Source organism: Egretta garzetta, unplaced genomic scaffold (assembly GCF_000687185.1).
Source record: "Egretta garzetta isolate BGI_Z169 unplaced genomic scaffold, ASM68718v1 scaffold622, whole genome shotgun sequence".
In the NCBI taxonomy this organism is placed as follows: Eukaryota; Metazoa; Chordata; class Aves; order Pelecaniformes; family Ardeidae; genus Egretta; species Egretta garzetta.
The window spans coordinates 167,768-191,206 of NW_009258780.1; the positions used below are offsets into that span (position 1 = coordinate 167,768).

At 40.1% G+C, this 23,439-nt stretch overlaps 1 protein-coding gene and 1 long non-coding RNA gene across 8 annotated transcripts in view; both read left to right on the forward strand.

Annotated features, from left to right (window-relative positions):
- LARP7 (La ribonucleoprotein 7, transcriptional regulator) overlaps nucleotides 1-21,252 on the forward strand; it is a 29,467-nt gene extending 8,215 nt beyond the window's left edge. For 2 of the 7 annotated variants that reach the window (XM_035889087.1, XM_035889086.1), the window contains exons 5-14: nucleotides 1,010-1,174; nucleotides 1,818-1,926; nucleotides 3,501-3,875; nucleotides 4,914-5,043; nucleotides 7,822-7,979; nucleotides 8,892-9,010; nucleotides 11,841-12,000; nucleotides 14,387-14,478; nucleotides 19,256-19,563; nucleotides 19,937-21,249. In XM_035889087.1, coding sequence (XP_035744980.1) covers nucleotides 1,010-1,174; nucleotides 1,818-1,926; nucleotides 3,501-3,875; nucleotides 4,914-5,043; nucleotides 7,822-7,979; nucleotides 8,892-9,010; nucleotides 11,841-12,000; nucleotides 14,387-14,478; nucleotides 19,256-19,336 — 1,389 coding nt within the window. In that variant the 3' untranslated portion in view covers nucleotides 19,337-19,563; nucleotides 19,937-21,249. The other 5 variants (XM_035889084.1, XM_035889085.1, XM_035889089.1 and 2 more) reach the window with 5 other exon arrangements.
- Nucleotides 21,253-21,381: 129 nt separating this feature from the next.
- LOC118451730 lies at nucleotides 21,382-23,407 on the forward strand. The gene is made up of 3 exons (XR_004841276.1): nucleotides 21,382-21,525; nucleotides 21,763-21,870; nucleotides 22,381-23,407. It is a non-coding gene; the product is annotated as an uncharacterized LOC118451730 (long non-coding RNA).
- The last annotated feature ends 32 nt before the right edge of the window (nucleotides 23,408-23,439 follow it).

Here is a 23,439-nt window from a genome sequence, read left to right on the forward strand (position 1 = left end):
TTAGTTACTTTTTCTATATGCTTTAACATAAAATACACTTTGACACACACCATTATTTTGTGCCTGTCCCATAACATTTTTTAAAGCTTTAAGTAACTGGCTTTTCAACTTTATTCCAGACCATAATGAAACATTTTTCTCAGGCGGGCAAAGTTCATGCAAAAATAGTTTTCTACCTGAATGTGATGAGTAATGTTTTCCTACAAGGAAAACCTTCTAGCGCAGTAACTTGCCATGAAAAAAATGCAGTATTGCTGACTCTCTATTGTTGTTGAGGCATGAATTTGAGAGTAGGCTTTTAAAGTGTTCAGTTGGGTCTGTTTAGAAATTTATGGCAAAGGGAAATATTTAGGAACTGAGACATGATGTCTGCAAGCTGCTAAAATGTGTTTCTATATTAAGGGGTTTATAGAAATAAAAATCAGACCATTTTATCATCCAAGAAGCTGGCTAAAATTTTCTGCCTCATCTGATCGAGTAGGCTGTAAGTGCTAACTGCTAAGCTTTAAAATGTCAGCTACTGGCAGGAGTTTATCAGTCTGAGTAGTGACTCCTTGATGACCTACAAGAATTCTTTCTGTGATACCTGGATTACCAACAATAGAAAAAAAAAATCCTTGTGCTTTGCAGTGGATAGTTTGAGACAATGCAGGATTACGTTTGCTCAAAGGTCTTAAATTTGCAAATATATTTCATGTTGCAAAGATGCATCTGCAGGTCAGGTCTTGGTATCTGTCACAGGAAGAAGATAAGCATCTAAATTAAATATTATAATGTATTTGTTACAGGTATGTGAGCGATTACAGATCCATTTGCAGATCACTCTTTTTACTATGACCTCTTGAAAAGAATACTTACTGAAATAAAAAAAGTTTCTCAATGTTGTCATGTCAAACATATTTTGTTGTGACAACTTTTTAATTAGACTGTGTAGTAACCCATCTGATACAGTGGCAATACAGTAGTGAGAAAATGACATCTCTTGCTTTTTTTTTTTTTTTTTTTTCAGGAGCTGCTTCCCAAAAATGTCAATCACAGTTGGATTGAGCGGGTGTTTGGGAAGTGTGGTAATGTAGTTTACATCAGTATACCCCGGTATAAAAGTACCGGCGATCCAAAGGGGTTTGCTTTTGTTGAATTCGAAACTAAAGAGCAAGCAGAGAAAGCTATTGAGGTGAGTAATGGTGCCTCTGGTCTGTTAACATTCTTCCCAATTGTCACTTTGTGATATGGACGCTGTAGTTCACCCACTGAATCTGAGAGAAATTCCTAAAATACCGTAATTTAAAAACGGGAGTTATCTGTCCGTCTCCTACTGCCAGACCCCCGATCAATTCCGCGATTCTTTAAATGTGTAATTCTGTTAATAACCTGGAGATTTAGTAGAAGCATAGAGGGGTTGGGTTTTTTTTTTTATAATTTGGTTGGCTGCTCTTGGCACATTTTTCTGTGTAACAGTACAATAGCTGTTAAATTTCATTAGACAAGCATGGTCTTGCCTCATTTTCTGTATTTAAATGTGATTTGAAAGTTTAAAAACACTTATGGTTCAATGTCATAATGGTAACAGATGCATAAAGATACCACACTAAGAATGTGAAATCAAGCAAGCTCTGCCCTTAAAAAGCAAACCCCAACAACAAGAAAACCCACCGAAAAGTACAGAAAGAACTGCATCCTCTGGAGTCAGGAGGGACTGTGTCTTTCTGGAATGCATATAGGACTGCTGGTTTTAGCTTGGATGGAGATTCTTTAAAAAAGTATATATGGTTTTTAGTAATGGTTTGTGGATTTTAATCTTTTTTTTTTTTTTTAAGTTTTTGAATAATCCACCAGAAGAAGCACCCCGGAAACCTGGGATTTTCCCAAAAACAGTAAAGAATAAACCTGTTCCTACACTGAATACAAGTAACAGCAGTGTAGTAGGTAAGTGCTACGAAGTTATTAAGATAAAGAAACAAACTGGTTTGTGCCTCAACTTCTGAAGAGAGAACAGCTGTGTTCCTGCACTCTAACCTTACGTTTCCTAAAAACTTGCATGTTGCTGGCTGTTTGCCTTCATAGGTTTAAGAATGAAAGTGTAAAACTAAAAGTAAATTTCTGCCTTTTTGTTTTCCTGCGTGATAAACAACTTAGTTTCTTTTTTCCTCTCTTGCCAGCTACCACCATTAGGCGCTGTAAGGCTGGCAGAGCAGCTTTCAGACTGTACAATTAATCATTACCTAAGCGTTTAGCATTAGCAAAAGACAAATTTGACACGGCTTCTTTTTAAAAAAATTTCAGTATTGAAAGGAAAGATATGCACAGAAGAGCAAAACTGTACTTAAGCGTTAGTGCTGTTCAGATGAGTTTGTGATCATCTGACATATTTCAGAGCAAACCTTGTGGTATTCTCTCTGCTGAAACTTCCTGTGAGAGAACTATGAAAACTGGGGGGTTTTGCCTTTCTTCCTCTTTGGAACAGCTATTTGAGCAGAGCGGTCTATAGTGGAATGAACTTTTTACAGCGTGTTTACAATTCCACTTGATATGGTTTGTAATTACTCGTAACAACCTGGAGGATATTGCTGAGAAAAAGAATCCCAAATTCACGGTGGAGCACGTTTCCAATAAATACAGGCTGGTATAACTTACAAGTCAGCATCACAGGACTATGTTGCAACTTTGATCGCTGAAATATTTTTCCATGTTGCTCATGGCCTAATACAATTTCCCAGACTTCAGACATCTTTTTTATAAGCATAATGATGAATCAGATGTTATATTCCTCACTATTATCACTAATTCTTTGTTACACCAGGAACTGTTAGGACAAAAAAAAATCAAAGAAAAACCATGCTTTTTAAACCCACTTAAGATACTCTATACTGCCTCATGCTGCGTCCTGCCTGTTATAACTTTGAAGCAAGTAGACGGTATTGGAAATAATTTTTTTTCTTCCAGATTGGTTAGGTTAACTTTCTTTAATTTCATAGGAAATAGTTGTTCATTACATAAATATTGTGATATATTAATTGGGCTGAGTATCTCCTTTTATTCTCAGAATACAAATTGGCAGTCCTTTTATTTTCTTGCTTTTGTTGTTTGGCCTGGAGGGAGGAGGGTGTCTCTTCGCAAAGACAAGTAAGGGGCGATATAATAAAATGTGCATTTGTTAAGGCGAAGCAAACAAGTCTGCCTCCTTTCTCTTACTTAATTTGAGAGTAAATACTTCACGAGTCCTGTAGTCAAGCTGCCCTTGTGACCCAGAGGTCTTTCTCACTTTGTGAGACTGAGAGTCTTATCTGTGTGGATTTTTTTTCTCTTTTGCTTAAAATGCCTTGGAAGAACTTTGGGACGATGTATTGCATCTCTCCTGTAGTTAGAGATGGCAGACACAGGCGTTACGTTTAACATCCCAGATTATCGTAACACGTGGTATTGTGATTGTTTACTTAGATCAGTTAATCTAATCTACTTTTTAATCATTGGCAGTTTTAAATATTGTGTTTTCAATGCAGAAGAGAAGAAGAAGAAGAAAAAGAAGAAATCCAAAATTAAGAAAGAGAGCAATGTACAGGCAGCTGTAGAGACAAAGGAATCAAACGCACACACTACAACAGAGCAAGCACCCAAGTCAAAAAGACATAGGACTCCATCGGAGTGTTCAGAAATGGAGGGAACGGAGACTCACAGGCAGCCCTCAAAGAGGGAGAAAAGAAAATGGGACAGGACAGAAAGCTCAGAGGTACCTTGGGAAAGCAGGCCGGGGAAGAGGAAAAGAACCAGCTCTGGAGATGGTGAGACATCAGCTCCGAAAGTGAAGAAAACAGTTCAAAAGGATGAAGTTCATCCTGTAAAAGAAGAAACAGCAGAAGCCCTGAAAGATTCCAATGGTAAAGTTTGTTGCATCTCTTTGTAGTATTTTCATGATTGATAAGCATGAATGAAATCAAATGGCAGATGTATCTCTTATAGAAATGTAATAATGAGGGAAAAGTAGTAGCTTAGTAATGAGGGAAAAACCTAGCTAAGGAGAAAAACTTGAGTTAAAGAAACAGTGTTCTTTGCAATTGAAATTGTCTTTATAGTGGCCGAAGTTAAGTAAATGGTAACCTTGCTATGCTAGAGGGTAACAAGCAAGTCGGGAAAGGGAACACAGCTGGAATAATGTGGGGAATACAAATGCATTAGTGAACTGACTTTTGGAGGCTAATAGGTTTATGACTTGGAGTAAAGATTAGGGAGTAAAACTTTCAAGCGCTGGTGAAAGATTCAGACGCTGAATTTCTGTCTCTGAAAGACTGAAAACTTAACTGGTAAGAGGTTCTGCCTGGGTCAGTAGGTGAAAAATGGTTGATAGGATAGAGGCATGACAAGGTCAGTGTAGGAATATGTGGAGTTCCCTGCAGTTAAATTGAAACCTGGTAATGAGCCATTCCAAGGAGATAAGGTGCATGGAGAATAGTAAAGAACTTTCAACCCTGAAGCAGGTAAATCTCATCAGAAGTAAAAATCGTTCACAAAGTTAATGTCAATAGAACTTCACTGAAGTGAAGTATGGATTAAACAGCCTAGGCAGATGGCGACAGTATAAGAATCTAGATAAGTAAGAAAAATACAAAAGAAAAAAGCTGCTGATCCCAGTGTCTTACATGTGATAAGGGGGGGGGGGGAGCCAAAGGAGGGAATAAAAGAAACAGCACTGAAATCACATTTGGGTTAACAAGAGTCCATGATTAGAGGCTGAACTCGGGTACTTGATGAAAGTGGAGGCTGCTTTCTGTGAGCGTTTTCATTCAGATTTGAATCGAAGAACCAGTATTCATTAAACTGTTCTTGATAACCAAGTAAACTAATTCAGGCCATGTTGTATATCTTTGTTTTTGTCAGTATTGGAACTAAACATTTTTCTTTGGGACTTTTGAATGTAGACATTTCTGCAGAAGATGACAAAGATAAAAAAGACACATCCCTTTCAAAATCTAAAAGGAAACACAAGAAAAAACACAAAGAAAGGCACAAAATGGGTGAAGAAGTCATTCCGCTCCGAGTACTCTCCAAGTAGGTTACAAAACTAATCGATGTGACTAGCTTACGGTACCTGGTGGATGGGGAGGTGTTTGTTTAGTTGCTTCATAGCATGTTTGTAGCATGAGAGCGTTCCATTTTCCATGGTTTCACTTTTTTTTTTTCCTCACCAGTACTGGGTACTGTTGTGGAGTAAATTCCCTTGTGTGGCAGTGCAGTGGCACAGCAAAACCTGCCTTCTTAATTTAGAAAACTTTGATTGATACACCCCCTGCAGCTCCGGCTGGGTAGGCTCAACTTCCTTGTTTGTTCCCAAATTATGAAATAAGTTCATTTTTACATGGCAGTACAATTTTGCATTTAGTTTCTTTTATTGTATTTTTAGCTAGTCAACCTTTTTTCCAAAACATTGGGCATTGTTTAAGTATCATTGCATTGTTGTACCTTGTTTTTAAATACTCAAGTGTTTTCTTGGAGTATGTGTTGGTTGTTCAGGAAACTTTATTTCAGAGTTTTGCACATACTTTATTGAATTTTTTATTGCTTAACAGGCTCACAAACAATTTTACAGCGTTTCCAACCTTTAGAATATTTTTAACATCTTGTATGTCTGACAGTCCATCACCATTGCTAAAGTGCAATTCCAATTTTTATACAACAGAGTTGCATATTAGCAACAGTATTAGCCTGTAGCTGAAAAGGTTCAAACACCAAGAGTTCTTAAGTCTGCCTAGAATACCTCTGCCACCCGAGTCCTTGCTAGCTAATTCATGGATGAAAGTTATGCCATTCGACAAAAATATTTATTTCTCCCGACTGTTGGGCTCTGAGGAGTCACCGCAACTAAAACATGGAAGCACTTACTTTGTAGGCATCCAGCAAGTACCTCCATGTTAAAGTAGAGGGGGTCCTTGCCATCTTAAAGTGCTTTTTTATGTTATACACGGAGGCCGCATGTGCAAATACATGTTTAATTTTGATATCTTGTTTCAGTATATTTTCTGGGAAAAGGGAAGTGCTTTCAGTTGAGAAAAAAGGATTCACCATCACTAAAACATGGAAGCACTTACTATTTGGGAACAAAGCAAGTACATCCACATTTAAGTTGTGGGGGTCCTTAGAGTAGAAACTAAATTGTAACTAAAAAATAACTAAAAGCCAAAGCATGGTATTATATACAATGTTCTGATAATGCAATTAATAAAAAACCATACACGTATATTACTGTAAGCAGGCTTCTTTGAGCTGTAGCAAATTTCTAGAAATACATTCAAGAACATCAGGGTCCACCGCCACTGAAACATGGAAGCACTTACTTTTTTAGGCAGCAGGTACCTCCATGTTAAAGCGAAGGGAGTCCTTTTAAAATTCAAAAGTTGCTTCAAAAGTTTTTGAACACACAGACCACTGAAAAGTTGCCTTGTTCAGTAACGCTTATGCTTTTAGTTCTCGTTGGAGAAGGATGCCTTCATCTGCTTACAGCCCCAAATCCTTCCATTTTTCTTTTCCCGGAGCTAAAAACCTTGTGACTGAAGAGCAGACCAAAAAAAAAAAAAAAAAAAATATCCCGGGTGGTATGTGAGTATTGCGGTCAGGATTCACCTCTACTAAAACATGGAAGCACTTACTTTTTTTAAATCACAGAAAGCACCTCCATGTTAAAGTAAAAGGGGTCCACAAAAAAAGGGTACTTTATCGACGATGCTCGTCTTCTTCCACCGCGCTTCTGAGACTACTGCATCAAATACAGAGAAAGAGTTTTAAATTTTAGTTTAACTGTAGCAAAGAGGGTAAAAAACCAAAAGTACAGAAGTTTTAGAAGAGCATAAGCATTGCAAATACTTGCCTGACTCATTCCCCATGGTCTTCTCTCCCTTGGAGTCAAGTTAACAAGAAGTACCTCCTTGAGCTTGTATTTATACCATACCTTGCTATGGAATGGTGTTGCCTTTTTATCTCAAAGAATCATTACGTGGGTCTTTTGTTATTTTAATGTCTTTGCTCTGTTGAGAATGTATGATCCTGGGTGAGTCTGGATGCTTTTTTGAAGTATACAGTTGTCAATGTTAACAGCTAAAACCATTACCACAAGATATCCTCCTCTTTAAAAATCCTCTATCAGCTTGTTTGATAGCACAGATTAGGGTAACAATGAGTCGTTCTCACAGTGGCACTATAGGCATTGTGTTTCTGTGGAGCAAAGCTCTAGCTGTTTGCAGAAACATCTCCATGTTAAATGTATGTAAATATATAAATTGCTTCCATGTGGTGGTATTTTTTAACCAAAATGCATTTGAATGGTAAGGAATGTTCTTATCTCGGTAGGTTTTTGGTGAGTTTAACCAGTTGTTGATTTTCCATCAATGATTTTTCTAGAAAATAAATGACTGATTCTTAATATAGTAACACAGGAGCGGGTTCACTGAACTAATTCAGTGAATTCAGAGTTCACTGTCTCTGAATTTAGTGCCTCCGCTCTGTGTAGTTCCAGTAGAAAACAGTTTACTAGGCTGTTCTATATGTTTTCTGAATATGTAAGACAAATCTGGGAGTCACTCTGTTTGAAGGGTAGCTTGCTCTTGTTAGAACTGGCCTAGAATATTAAAAGCTAAGGCAAAATAATAAAATTGCAGATGCTGTCAAGGCTTAATTTAACCTCAGGGCAGGGAGATCTCTAATGGTACAAATGGTTTGCGCTGCTCACCAAGTTCAGCTTAAGCTATTTGTAAACTGCTTTGTCTTGTCACTGAGTTTCTAAATATTATTTTCTTGTGTATAACTGACGTTCTATGCCTGTGTTGCTGCTTATAGGACCGAATGGATGGATTTGAAGCAAGAATACTTGGCCCTTCAAAAAGCCAGTATGGCCTCCTTAAAGAAAACAATGTCTCAAATCAAACCTGAGCCCATGGGTGAGATGGAAACGGAATCTTGTGCACATAAAAAGCCTCAATCTGAAAATGACAGATGTAATCCTGTTTGTGATGGTTTTTTGTCTTGTCCTCTTCATGGTTCTAGTACACAAACATTAGTGATTTAGGACACTGGTCCTTCAGAAACACTGCAAAATAGGTTTATTTTCTACAATGCTGGTGCTTTCTCTGAATGCCAAATATTATTAAAAGCAAACCTCCCTCGTTTAGACTAAGGGATTTTCTAAGTAAAGACTAAACAAGTGAGTTCAGTGTATTCCAGTACCACATCTTAACATGAAAGATCTTCTTAGGTAATTGTAATTATAAAAGCCTCAGAGAGGTAAATCCAGAGTTAGCTTTTTTGATTATGTAACCTGGGCCTGATTTGCTTAGGCTTGACTATTCCTGCAGCAATTTACCAAACGATTTCTCCAAGTAAGGCATTCAAAAAATGGCTTGCATTTGCTTTTTATCAGCTCTATGGTTAAAAGTAGTTTTGTAATTATGTCCTCTTAGATAAATTTCTGCATTTTTCATAGAGAGAATTGTTCTTTTTTGCTCTGGTTCCTCTGTACTTCACTGACTTCAATACTGATGTTTCAATGCCTGTGCTTATTTTTAATCACTCTAGAATTGAGGGTTCAACTATTAACTGTAATCAATAGAATATCAATTATTCTTATAAGGAGACCCTATAGGCTGTAAAAACTTCTCCAAGACTTCTCTTGGAGTTATTTTCTCCCTTTTTTTAACTCACTTTGACTTTACCTTATGAACAGTCTTGATCCTAGGTTAAAAAAAAAAAAAAGACTTGATCTGCAGTAGCAGTGTCTGATCATTCTTGTTTCATTTCGTGCATACATCACGTTGCTTATGTGCTTACATAGCATCTTCAATTTGATAAGCTAATAAATGTAATATTTTTTTCTTTTGCTTCCCCCCCCTCCCTCTTTTCAAATTGACCAGCCACCAGTGAAGATTCAGCCCCTCCTGCCAAGGCTAACACAATGGGGCCCCAGTTTGTGAGTGGAGTAATTGTGAAGATCATTAGCACTGAGCCCCTGCCGGGCAGGAAGCAGATCAAGGTAATGCCTTTGTAACCTCAGGGTAGCTGTTAGCCTTTCCTCTTACAGTGCCCCCCAAATGTTTGAATATGGAATACCATTTAAACAAGTCGTACTGATTTTTTTTTTTGTGTTTGGCCAGTAGCTGTGTACAGATTCTTCTCTAGTACCTGTGAATGGCAGATTTTACAATGGCAAAATAGGGTGGTAAAGAGGATGTTTCAAAGCAAAAAACAGCCTTTAGAGTGCTTCCAGCAATGTCAAGTTTATAATGAAAGTAATGACAAAATAAAAAAGCTCTAGAGGACGAGTAGTTCTTTCCAGTTTAAAAAGAGAAGTTGAAGGGAAAGCGGGTGCAGTGTTCTGTATTTGTTTGCCATTGCGCCAGTCACTCTGGCACAATTCAGATCAAGAAATCTGTAATAGTATATTAGGGGTTTAGCATTAACAGGAATTTGGGGGCAAGAAAATGCTCTCTGCGTGAAAAAACAATTGTCTTTTTTTACTAAGTAATTCACAATTACAAAAACTCCAGCTGAATGAGACTGACAGCAGTAGAACTTCTCCAGTAATTCATTCACCCATTTCTTCCTTCCCCCCCCCCCCACCATGGCAAGTGCTCTTTTTTCTCAATTTTTTTAAAAAAAGGGGGGTTGAGTAAATTACATTTTGTTTCATGTCAGGATATGGAAGTTACACATGTTAAGTAGAATAGTTTTTTCTAAGGAAAATAGCAGTTTTAAGCTGCATCCTTTTGCAGTGGAAATATTACACATTTTCTGAAGGAAATACCAGGCTTTTTCCAGATAACTGAATTTTCCGTGAATGTGATAGAGAACGTTTTCTTTCACAAATTGCACTTTGGATGAATAACAGCTGGAGAGAATTTGAACAACTTTAACTCATGTTGGAATAAATGTTGAGACCACTTAAGACAATGAGAACGGTTTGGAATGCGAGTTCTGAGATGACGTATCAAAACTACCCATATTTGTAACGGAGTGGTCTGTTTGAAGTCATGGGCTGCTTGCAGCTGTGAAGTTACAGGGGAAAAAAAGCGAAGCAAGCTGAGAGAGATCTCCCTTACTGAAAAAAACCTGATGATGGGGTTTCAGCTTCATGGGACTTAGCTGCCTAGGTGTATTTGTAGGCAGTTGTCTGAGTGTTGGAGACACTGAGAGGATGTAGTAGTTGTCACTGTAACCTTTGAGAGCCCTTTGGTTGCAGCATACACTTTACTGTGAGAATTTTGTGTCACAACTTAATGTAATGTGGTCAGGAGGTGAGCTTACTGTTCCTGCTAGAGCTGAAAACAAACTTAAGGTTGGTATTTCCAGGTGTTTCCAGTTATTCTTTTGGTTTGGTTTTACAGAAGCATATCAGGGAAAAACAATGTTTTATGAAAGTAAAGGGAGACAAATAAGATTTGGGGTGGCCCTTCCCGTTATTAATCACATCTTTGGTTCCCACAATAAGCAGATAGGCAAAATAGTTCACAAAATGTTAGCAAACGAATCAGGCAAGGGTTTTGGGGAGGCGTACAATTGCAGAATACAACTGTAGTTGGAAGAAGTGATAATCTTTAGGGTGCACCAGCCCTTTTTTGGGTCAGCAGTGAAAGATGCAAACTGTACTTGACACACACTGGATTTTTCTGGCCATACTGGTTGCTTTTATGGAGGCTGCAACTCTTGGACAAAACCTTGCTTTGCTTGCGTTCCTAGACTGTCATAGCTACTGCAAAGCAATGCACCCAGGTCTTTTTTTCCTTAATCAACTTCCAGAATTGATCTGTATTTCTGCTTGTGTGGCAGGCTTAATTACTTCCGTGCACTGGAAAGGTCTTTGCAGAGTAGTTTTAATATTATTTTGATGTTTTAATTTTTTACTTCGACTTCCATATTTGGCTATAAAGGTGCTTCTCAGAGATTATAACATTTGCCAACTGCAGTAAACTGCCTCGTTGTAGTTTTTGTGTTGTAAGCATGACTTTGGGGTACCAAAATGAAGAGTGGAAAGCTGCTTTGGTTGGCTCTCCGATGATCTCAACGGCAGTGGCGCTTAAGTTGTGTTTTAAGGCTGTCCTTGGTAGCGGAGGGTTAAAAGCAGTGTGTGTAATTCTTGAATGGAAGCATCTTCCTTGAGCTGCCTGCTGTGAACAAAATTGGCTAGGAATGTGTGGTCTCAGTTAATTTCCCTAACAGCAGGTATTACAAGTGGAGTACTTGATCTGAAAGAGCTCTGTGACTCTTCTTCCTTCAGCCCTTAGTGAAAACTTTCAGACAGAGGTCACTTCATAAAGATAGGAAGGGTTGGTTTACTACTATTCATTTCTCAAATGATCTGCCATGAATGAGCTTGCTTTTATATATTTCATGCACAGAATCAAGTTAGGTATTTTTCTGTTGGACCGACATATATCAATATTACAGTACACAAATAATTTTTCTTGTTTTAAAAAAAGTCCATACAGATACAGTATTGACATAACTGGATAATTACTGATGCTCCATTAGTAAAATTATTCTTACGCAAAAAAAACCCCCAAACTTCAGGAGGTAGTGTTTTAAACTGTTCTTGGAGGGCAGGATGGGAGATAAATAGAAGTTGTAGGCTCATAGATTGCAATTCAGTTCTGACCTTATTAGGAAACTATATTCAAAACTATTGGATGAGAGATTCCTTGATCAGATGGAAAAGGTTCAGTTACTGCCTTTTACTTCCTGACCTTTTTGAAAATGTCAATGACGTACAAATCGAATGGTCAAAAAGCCACTCTTTATGTTCTTTTTTTTTTTTTTTTTTTTTAAAGTCTGGTTTATGGTCTGTGTTCTCTTGCGTGCTTTGGTAGGATGCTTTGGCAGTGCTGGCTGATGTTGCTTATGTTGACATGCTGGAGAGAGACACAGAATGTCATGTCCGTTTTAAAACCCCTGAGGATGCACAGATTGTCATGAAATCATACAAAGAAATACAGATCAAAAACAACTGGAAATTTGAAGTTCTCGCTGGTAAGACTTCCTTTTCTTTTTAATGGTGGTACAGGAGAAGGCTTAAGTACTGTGAAAAGGACTGTATCGCGTGGTAGCTTTATGGATATATTGAGCTATCTTGGTCGGGGAAAAGACTGCAATTTCTTTCTCCAAGTGTTCTCATTTTGCCATGCTAGTGAAATTGCTAAAATGGGTTTTACGCCGCTGTTCAAAGCAAAATAACAATTTTGCTTGCCTTTATCAACTTAATTCTGTTATTTTGAGATGGATTTATTTACGTCTCTTTTAGTGGCAGTGGGCTATAAAACTTGATTCACACTTCAGCTTTACGTATACACATTCTGATGATGCAAAAGAATTTTAAATGAAGATTTTCTTGAAAATACCGAACGTATGTGTGAAATAACAGGACAAGGATCTAACAGTGTGGATACACTTGCAGTGGTTTTAGCACTTGCCTTCTAATTAATCTTTCTTTTTTCAGGAAGTTGAATATCTTATGCCAGAGTAATGCCTCATTTTAATTATATTTACAGTAAAATTTTTACTGGCTTACTTTGGAACTTCATCCTAATGTGTGTTATTTTTTTTGTGAAATGACTCTGCTGTTCTAAATTTGTCTCTTGGATTGGATTGGACTAGTCTTCCAAGTGTGGAGAATGCTCTTTATGGGAGCGAGGGGTAGAAGGCAGTGGGAGGGGGGAAATTCTCTCAAACGTAGTTACTTTATCAATAAACTTTTAGATTTTAGACATGCACTAAAAATCCTAAATGCCCAAAAAAAGAGGTAAAGTCATCCAGATGAGATTCTCTCCTCTGTGTATTTAAATATTTTGCCACGCTTCCGCACAGATCCTTGCACAGGGCCCAGTTCCATGCATGCAGGGATGTAAACCCTCATAAATGTCAATTAAGAGATTGCAGAAGGAAAAGCTATAATGGAAGCATTAACCTTCATCATAATATTAAAGTTAATTAAAGTTTGAGACTCACTGAATGCTGCTGATGTCATTTGGAGATAGATTTGTCTCCAGAGTGTTCTGAATTTCAGAGATCCAGAAACAATCTGAAATACAGCATTTTACAGCTGTAAAATGTGTGCTGTGCTCTGTGTGTTTGTCTCTGGTTTTGTATCCTTATATAAAAGAGTGTAGTAGTAGATTAGGAGTAAGTACTACATTGTAGGAGCCTTCCATTCATAGCCTTAAGACTTTTTTTTGTCAAACTGGTTCATTGAAATGAGAATGGAAATGGAAACGCTTCTGAAAAACAGCACAAGTGACTCACAGTAAGGATTTCTGCTTTTCTTGGCGGCATAAAGTGAGAGAAAATAAGAATAAGGAAAGAATCTTTACTGCAGGGGCTAAAGCTTTTCCAGTAATATTTTACTTTTTTAGAAACTGACTTTGACATGTCTTCAGGTTTTCGTCTAACAAGGTAGTAAAGGTCTATGATAATGTTTAGATGTTCTTGTGATTGAATGTAAAAATAATGCTGTTAAAATGTATGCAAAATTGGTTCTCAGAATTATAAATTCCATAACTTTTGCAGGAGTCTCTTCCAAGATCACTGGGAAACTTCCCGGTAACTGAAGACTTCCCATGAGACCGTACAACATTACATCATAAAATTCCCATCGTGATAGTTACAGCACAAACCAGAGGAAACAGTGGCAAACTGCTTCCTACTGCAGAACGGCCCCTGAAAAAAGCTGCAAAATTATTTCCTCTCCTATTGCCCCCATGTTCAAATGTTCCAAACCGCCCATGAAGTCCCCGCAGTTTGCTTCTAACGGTGGTTTTGATGAAACAAAATTATCTCAGTCATTCTTACAGCAATTTTTATTTTTTCCTGTTAGGTAGCTGTTTAAAATCAGGCAGAGGTTGAGTACATCAGTAAATCAAAGGGCCTCCAGTTCTGTGGTGAGACTTCAGCTAGAACTGACCTCCTTCTGCTCCTTACATGTAGAGAGCGGTGTTTGCATATTTCTTCAGTTCTTGTTAAGGTTGTAAAACTGCTGGATGAAGAAAACTTAGTTAGATACCTTAGCAATCCAGTCCTAAATTTAACAAAATGGTAGGACCTTGATTTAGGTCCTGTCCAGCTTATAAACAGCACAGAGACCTCAGTGTCAGCTTTAAGCTTCTTGGGGCAGAGTTTTGCTTTTCTTTGCTCGCCTCGGTGTGTGTTGGTCAGATGTTGCAATGCCGTATGACTTCTCTGACTATGAAATTTAGGACTGATGGGGAAATGCTTGTTAGGTTTCCCCGACAGGTAGACAGGTATTTTCGCATGTGTTTACCCTTGGTTAGAAAAGATTCCTTCTCATCACAGCTAAAAACACTGCATCCGTTTGTGTTGAATACTTCTATTCATGTACTGTAACGTTAATTTGTTTTTCAAGGCGATCATGAGCAACGTTATTGGCAGAAGATTTTAGTGGACAGACAAGCTAAACTTAACCAGCCTCGAGAAAAGAAACGGGGTACTGAGAAGGTAATTTGCAAGTAAATTTATTTTCCTGTACAGCCGTGATTGAAAATACGACACCGTTTCTGCAGGTCTGCATTTTTCGGTACTTTAACATTTGGCGCTCTGTTTAACCCAGTAAAATTGCTTTCTGCTGACTTGGCAGCAGGGTTTTACAGTCACAAAATAGAGACCGTGTGGCTGTCTTGGTCCAGTTGCCAACTGCAAAGCTTGTCTTTATGAAGTCAATCGGAGAAAGTTGAGTCCCTGATTAAAGGCATGAAGTTAATTTGTAAGCTGGATTTCCTTTAAAACCCTGCCTGGGTGAGCTCAGTAAAAAGTTAAGCAGTCTTGACTTGCTCTAGTGTGATAGTCTAGTGCTTCAGTCTTAATTCTCTAGTGTGGTGAAGAAGATGGTTTTCTTCAGAATTAGTATCTTTTTTGCTGACCATCTACACAATTATTTTTTTAGCGTACAGTTCTGCACTACGGTGAACGCTGGTGTCTTTGCGGTGTAGTCAAGAGTTTATGCACCAGCGTGTCTTTATGTTCTGATCCGGGCGAATCCAAGCGCCACCGCAAGCATCCCCAGCTGAGCGGCTCCCGGACACAACCTACCTCCGTGTAGTGCCTTGACCTTGGTGCGCCCCTCAGGCCGGGGCGTTGGGGGAGTCTTGCAATGAACTTGCAGGCTCCACTCCTGCCCCAGCAGATCCTTCTGGGCATGAAGGGCTCTTGATTAAGCCAGTCAGATCCTTTCCCTGACAAGAGAGGAGCCGGAGAGTATTTCACAGACATTTTATTGCTAGGTTTACTTCACACACGCGGCAGATAAGGTTTCTGAGTTGGCTTTAACCTGGATCTTTATGCTGTCGCTTGCAAAACTTCAAAATCATCTGACCTTAATTCTTTTCTGGTGACTTTGGAGACTTTTTGTTTCCTAGGTGCTCCGGTGTTGTGCACAATACCAAAAATTTCTTAGTTCTTCTGTATATAATGAAAAAGGAATATTACCTTGACCTAAAGGAACAGCACTTGTACAGGTCAAAACCTTGTCTTGTACAAGGCGAATTTTGCATGTATTATCTTCTTTGTCTAATTGTTCTTTCGGAGATCCCGTAGGCAAATGAATCTCATGCTTTTAAACAAAGGTGTGCATAAAGAATTTCCCCAAGTGACTGACTTAATTTTCTTCAAAGTATAAAAATGGCATTGGCTCTAGCCATTAATTCTTGGATATAAGCAGTAAGGGAATGTGAAAACTGTGCAGCTTCGGAGCCTTTTACTGTTGTCTAATTGTTCTTTCGGAGATCCCGTAGGCAAATGAATCTCATGCTTTTAAACAAAGGTGTAAGAATTTCCCCAAGTGACTGACTTAATTTTCTTCAAAGTATAAAAATGGCATTGGCTCTAGCCATTAATTCTTGGATATAAGCAGTAAGGGAATGTGAAAACTGTGCAGCTTCGGAGCCTTTTACTGAGTGCTGCCAGGTTTTTTCATTTTATTTATTTTTTTTTTAAATGTACTTTTACTTTTTCAAACAAAAGGTGCCAGTGGCACCTTTGACTTTAGTTTGGACTGTAGGTGTCCTGCTCTCAAGTTTCTGTTCTTCATCTTTTGAAGATTGGTATTTGTTGACCAAACTGGTGTAAATTGGCCAGTAATGTACCTCATCTAGGCTTGCAAATATAAACTGTCTGCGTTCTGCCTAACAATAGCAGCAGCGAGGGTGCGAGCTCCTGCTCCTCCCCCTTACCCATCACCTTGCAACACTGGGAGGTGTTAACTTCAAAGCTCAGTGAATGCTATTTAAATGCTAACGCCGTTAAGCAAAGCATCAAGAGAAGAATGCCTCCCTGTAGTCGGTAACTCTTAACCCTTTCCTTACTTTTTGACAGTCGGAATTCCAGAAATACAGACTGATAATAAGAAAACCAGCGTTTCTTTCTTTGTTCATTAATATTCATTTTAATCTTTTGTTTGAAAATTCTTCCGAAGTACTCAGAAGTTGACTTCTTTTGAAGGTCACAATAAAAGGGAGGAAAAAAGTGATAGTGATTCATAATTAAACATGTACAGCTGAACATACCATCAGTGTATCTTTCTTGTAAAGATCTATTCTGTTGAAGGCTTTAAAATCCCTTACAAGATGGCTCTTTGAAGACGAGCACTTGCCTATTAGCTGTTTCAGAGTTATAATAAAGACAGCATCTTGTACTTCCTTTCAATTAGTGTTTAAACGTAGGCTTAAAAGTTAAATTCCTCTAAGCTATATAGCTGCAGTGATGTCAATGGGAGTATTTATAGTAACAGTGAACATACATCTCGTTTCTTGGGCTGCCTCGTGTTACGGGCAGTACGCAGTAACAGCGCAGAGATGCTTGTGAGTGGAACCCGAGGCAGATTTGGGGCTCCTCTTTTCCACGTGTCCTAAAAAGCGTAAGGCTTGCTCAGCTTCCCTGCGCTGGGTCCTGTGGTGTGCCGGGGTAAGGGTTAATGATCACTTCAGCAGAGCGTTTCTGGGGGTAGTGCCCCTCTCCACACCACCCACCCACCCCCCCAAAAAAAAGTGGTAGTGATTTTACTTTCTCTGGCATAGTTCTTGTAGTAAACTCCATGTCCAAAAGAGACTAGATACCCCAAGGGTCCCCAGAACTTCTGATGACCGCCTAGCCGCCCTTTGGGGTTAAAAAGGTGTTCAGTGTCTGGCTTTTCCCCGAGGGCTGGGGGCTCATTGTGGCCCCTCTGCTGCCCCTTCCAAATCCGTGTTCTTTTTAGCCTGTTGTTCAACCACGCGACAAAACCACCTTAGTGATGTACTGATACAGATTAAAAACCTTCCTGCCAGAACTGTTTCTTCAGGGCAGTGCGGGTTCCTGCAGACCTGACGCCATTCCTCGGTCTGTAGTAGCCTTAAACTTTCTAGGCTAATGACTGGAGTTTTCTGTTCCCCAGGCAAAGGCGGGAGGGCCTGCAGGCTTCCCCTCGGGTGCTTGTCTTCTGGCAGCAGCTGCTGCCGACCCTGGTTTACGCCTTGTACACCCACGTACCTAGAAGGAAAGGGGGGAGCTTAAGGAGGTGGGAGTGGTGGTAGAAGTGAAAGGCATTTGGGGAGGAAGTGAGAATCGGGTATTTGCAGAGGGCGGAATAATTTGCAGGATATATGGGAAGGGAGGATAGTGGGAATGCCTGGGCACAGCCCACCCTATTTTCTTCTGGGGCTCGGGGGCTGTGTCCTTGCAAGACTGACGGTCCCTCTGCGCCTGCCGGTGGGGAGAGGTCCCACTCCAGAGCACAAATAAGCCCCTTTCCCTGGTTCTCTCAAGTTGGTAACGATGGAAGGGCTGGGTACCTGGTCGGCTATATGAATAAGTGGTGTGCTTAGAAATAGGTGCTGATACTGGATTAATCAGCTGAAAATGGGAATCCTTCAAGCCTCTCACAAATCCTCCAGCTCTGAGGTGCTGGTATAGAAACACCCACTGATAGGAACTGGGCAGTTCACATCTTAAAGCCTCCCTTCCAGCGTCTGTGATTCTCAATCCCATCAGTTGAATGAATGAGCCCCTGTACTCCTCGCTTCTTTTTAGAGCTTAACTCTTTTAATCCTTTTTTCAGATACCAGAGAGTAAAAGTAAACTTTTCAAATCTAGCAAACCCTTTACTGGACTGCCTGGTGCGCGAGTATCCCTTTGCCTCGGCACCAGCTAATCTGTTCTAGTAGTCTCCATCGGATCAGTTGATGTGGGTTTGTGCTGGTGGGTTACAGATGTGCCTAGATTCACCAGAGTTCCTGCTTTCTCACTTCTTACTCAGATTAGGCTGCCTGTCTTGTTCCTTGCATTTTGTTTTTGGTTTTTCTTTTTTGTTTTGTTTTTTTATTATCTTATTTGTGTAACAGTTACCTGATGAGCTCTTGCTTATGGAAGGAATCTTAACAGGGCATCACAGTAACAAAGCACCTTTGCTTTTGGGTATTAGTATGACTTTGTTGCAGTACTGGGGTTAAACCGGTGAATGTTCCAAGTATGGATGCTTTACAAACAAGTATGCTTTTAACATTGTTCTCGGTGTTTTGTTTTCTGCCTGAAGACACAGTACACAGAATTTGAAAATTGGCAGGTTAGCTGTGTTCCACAGGAGCATTTTTCATACCTCTGTCCTGGGAGCAGCTAACCAGGAGCCAGGTAATTCAGGCAATCTTCCTGAAATGCAGCTGAAAACAAACAAATCCCTGGTCAGACAGGGGTTTGAGTTAGCATCCGTGTTCCTCCAGACTGCACCGTTATTTCTTGAGGTGAATTCCCAGCAGGGCTGTGATATGTGCCGTGCTGTTTTCCCGGCCTGAAGGATGGCCCCCATCTGGATTTCAGTGGTTTTGTTTCTTTCCTAACTGAGTGTAGAAAATGACACAATATTCCGAAGGCTTTCTTTTTTTTATGGTCTGACCTTGTTTTTCTTGCATCGGTAACAGCATGAATCCGACCCAAGGGCAGGGGTTTTTAACTTACTGCATGAGACTGTGCTTTTGGGAAGAAGAAGGGATGGAATGAAAGATGCTGCGGTGTCCAGAGGCTGAAGAGATGCCTTACTATTTTGGATGGTCCTGAGGCAACACCGAAATAAATTTTATCAGGGCTGCTTTAACTTTTTCCTGTCAGATGTACAGGTTAGCTCAGCTGCTCAAAGCTTAGCTTTTTCTTACAAAGTTTGGTAAATCAGAGAATAATATTCATGATTGTGAGATAAAATCATAACAAAGTTTTCCTCTAATCTCTTCTACAATATTTTTCCCATTTGCAGTTGATTGCTAAAGCGGAAAGAATGAGACTTGAAAAGACTCAACAAACGAGTAAACATATTCGCTTCACTGAAGATAACTAACCAAGACTGTGGTTGTGAAAGTGAACTAGGTATTTAAAAAAAAAAACAAACAACAAACAACCAAAAACAAACCCCACAAACACCGCCGCTTACAGCAAGTTACCCGTTTTTAAGAAGGCATCAAACCCGGGTCCGTTTGATTCATAACTCTGCAGCCTGCCAGTGTGAAGATTGTTCTGAATCCCATTTTTAAATAGGCTGAATGTTTACTGCTTCTGAGCCTTTAGGTAAAGCTTTCTTGGAGAAAATGTGTTAAGAGATTTTGCTTTAGTTCACTTCGGGTTTGGTTTTTTTTTTTTTTGTATGTTGAAGTTTTATACACTAGGTTATGAAATAAAATGCTTGAGAAGTTTTCAGTTGTGCATCTCTTAATTCTTCAGTCTGCTTTATGACACTGTAAATAATAAAACCAGTTAATGCTAAATAAAGCTTGCTAGGCCTCTGTTTAGTCCATCAGACTGTTCAGTAGAAGGACTGTATAATCTTCCGTGTGTTTTAGAGTGGCTGGGACTGTCAGAAAATCTGTCACTGAGAAGTCTGGAAGAAAATTTCCTTGCATGAAGTGTGCACTAAACTGAATTTAGACCCTTCTTTTTTTAGAAGAAGCTTCGGGGGAAGAAACAAGAAAACCTTTGTTTGTTACATCTGGTAACTCTACCTCCAGCAGTAATTCTCACTTACAGATAAGTGTTAAAGTTGTGTAGTTCACAAGTTGAGAGGATGATCTTAGCATGCTTGAAAGTACTTCATTGTAGGCTGGCAGTGCTTAAAAACTGAAAAAACTAAACCTTAAATTGGAATGGTAGAAAAGGTTGGGCTTCTGTACGACTAAGTCTACTGTTAAAACTCTTGATTAATGTAAAGATAAATTCACATGTTCCTTTGTGAGATTTTTTTTTAGTGCATTTTATTACAGGGCAAATAAGACCCTAACACACTGGTGTATAAGGATGAGCAAGTTATTTGGAAGCTTGGAAGTACGTTCCTAAAACACCATGAGAGTCTCTGGAAGGAAACCGTATCAATGACGCTCGCGGCATTTTTGCAGCTATAGGTGTTGCTGGTAAGATAGGCTAATGGTTTTAAATCCTATGCCCTCCAGTTAACCGCAGCAGCGTAGGTATTTTAATGATACATCTTATAACAAAGTTTGGTGACACTGGTATCTTTTCGCTGTCCAAGAGAAGAATCTGCATTATTTCTGCTGAATTCTTCAGAGCAGCGTGTGTATAACACCCGTGGTGGCTTTGCAGCCAGGGAGGACGGGAGGCGAAGGAAGGAAAAGTAGGAAAAAAAAAAAAATATTTTTCAAGAGATGATACCAAAGCATCTTGACTGTAGTCAAGGTACCCAAGGTAAGAGTAGAGAAGCAGCGCGGTAAGAGCCAAGGAATGCCGGTGGGCTCGGGTACCACCAGCATAAGTCTCCGTCCTTTGCTCCCAGAGAGTCCAATCCCCCTCCTGGGGCAGTGAAGCGAGTCAACGGGGAGGATTACGTCAAACTGGTGGAGAGGGTATAGCAGTGATCCCAGCGAAGATAGCAGAAACAGAGGGGGGAAAAGTGGGAGATAAGCGGCAGGCTTCTGGGGGTGGAGGGGAAGAGCTTGCTCATGGTTCTTGGAAATTGCGTAAGGACGATTCCTCCCGGGGGGAAGGTGGGGGAAGGCTAGGAGCGAACCTGGGGGCCGGGCGCTCCTGGTGGACTTCAGCTGTAAGCAGGCGTGTAGTCCCACTGCAGGATTTTTTTTTTTTTTTGGTATTATCAATTTAATCTTCTGCTCCTCTGTTACACTAGGTGGGTAAGATGTTTGATGACACAGAAGAGAGAACGGAGATACCTAGCTAGGAAAAGAATCGATCAACGAATGCCTTCTGGGCATCCTGCCTCAGATAGGATTATTTTATTTTATTTTTACCCATTTCTATGATGTGAAAGGGGGGGAAAAAAAAAAAAAAACACACCAGCCTCCTCTGGGTGAAACGGTTTGGATTTTTCTGCTGAAATTCATTTAAGTCAAAAATAAAACCATGTTAATAACAATTCAGATGATCAATGATTCAGACTTTGTTTTCTGGAGAGTGGAGCAGAATTGCGAAAGCCCAAGTTTTGGAGTCTTGCTCTGTTATTAATCCTGACTCGAACACGTAGCAAGAGAAGTCACCCTTCTGTTCCTTCCCACATTTATGTAGGTTAAGTATTTATGATTAAACATTGGTTTTCTTTTTCTCCTTTTTAAAACTCGTGCAAAAATCTGCTTCAGCAGGGGAGGGCGGTGTTTAGTTCTTCGTGAAGAAGCCGGTAATAGAATTTTTGCTGCTGATTTCAGAAGTCACGTGTGGAGAGGATGGCCTATTGTGCTTTTACAAAAGGAGCTTGGACTCTTAAGTATGCCAGAATGGTTTATGTATTTTTTTTTTGTCTTTAAGTACCCGTGACAGCTAGTATCTGCTGCTGTTATCCCTCCCCATCAGCGTATGTGCAGAAGAGGAGTCCATCTGTTGAGTTTTACCATCCCGAGAGTTGCATCCCCAGAGGTACTTTGAATTTAACCTTACCAGTGGGAGGTGCCTTCAGCCAAGCTTGGTGCATTTACCTGCAGGGGTTTGCTTCGTTGCTTACAATTAAATTTTCTGCTCTGCTGTTTTTCTTTAGGTTCATCCATTCCTAGGAACTTCCAACAGTGACTTCCCCCCTTACTCCCCCCCTGCAAATGCCACATTTTACTTAAAAATTCAGGATGATACTGTAAATTTATAGGAATTTATAACCTTGGAGCGCTCATTTGGTTTTGCTGATTATTTTTTTTTCTGTCTCCCTTGACTGTCGAGTGTTTTGAAAGAACGTGGTCACACCTAAATCTGCCTGGAGCAAAAACCAGCATCGATTCTAGTTCTTTGTGACCCAGCACGGGGCCGAATCTGAAATTATTTTTAGTGCTCGTATTTTTATCTCTCTTCCGGTAGTTGCGGAGTAACGGGTGGTGCAATGGCAGCAGGGAGTCATTTTTTTTATGACTATTGAGTCCTGATTTCGGTTTTCCACAGCATCCTGAGGAAGGGGAGGACCTCAGTGGCGCAGAAAGCTCTCGGCCGCAGAGCCACCGCACGCCTCGATGGGACGCTCGCCCTACCCGTGCCTTCAGATATGGGGCCTCCCCTTCGGTGGCTGCCTGCCTCCTACAAACTGTCTTTGTGCAGGGAAAGTGCTGGAAGGAAGAGCATGGCTTTAGTAAAACCCTGGTAGTCCACGGCTACCAGACCTGCGGCTTTTCAGTAGCCAGCGGTCGGCAGGCGGTGTGGTATCCCACTTGTGGCACGATGCTTGTACTACGTTGCCCTTTTTACCTGTCCCTGCAGCGTAGAAAAGCTTCCTTACCTTTGGTTTTGCACCTCGTGTTAATTTGCAAGTTTCTCCTTCGTCTCCTCTCAATCTTACTGTCACCTGCAGCAAGCAAAAAGTCGGGGGGGAGTGGGAAATTAAAATCCATAGTGAATTTTCACTGAATTACAGTTCCCATGGGAAACTCGAGTTACCGTCGGATGCCAAAGTGCTCTTGTCTGGGGCGTGGGTGTCTGCAGTGAGAGAACTTCCTAAACCTATTTTTTTGCCCTAAGATGTACTGTGTATCCTAGGCTTGAAGGCAGTCCTTGAAAGCTAGCGGCTAAGTAAATTATCTTTTTTCTAGAGAGGCTCTAAATCAAATTAGAAAATTACCCTCTGATAGATGACAAAGGCACTTGCCTGCCCAGGTCCCCTAGAACAGAGGTCAGTGTCGTAATTGCTCGCTTACGGTACCATAGTGTCTAATGATCTCAGACGGGATTAAATCATAGGAGTAACGCTGCAAAAAATAATTAGATAAGGCATGCTTGGGTGACTTTGAAATGTGCCTGAGTGGGGAAGTGATGTGGTTAGCTTACCTGCAAGTGATTAAGTTTCCGTGGATGGTGTTAAGGAAGTTGCTCTCTCCCTAAAGTGGAATATTCTTCCTGGCGTTAAGTACGCTTTTTTTCACGTTGGTTGTGGCTCTGTAGCGGGAATACAGCTTGCTTGCCTGGGACATTCTGGGAATGAACTAGGAATACGGCTTGCTTGCCTGGGAC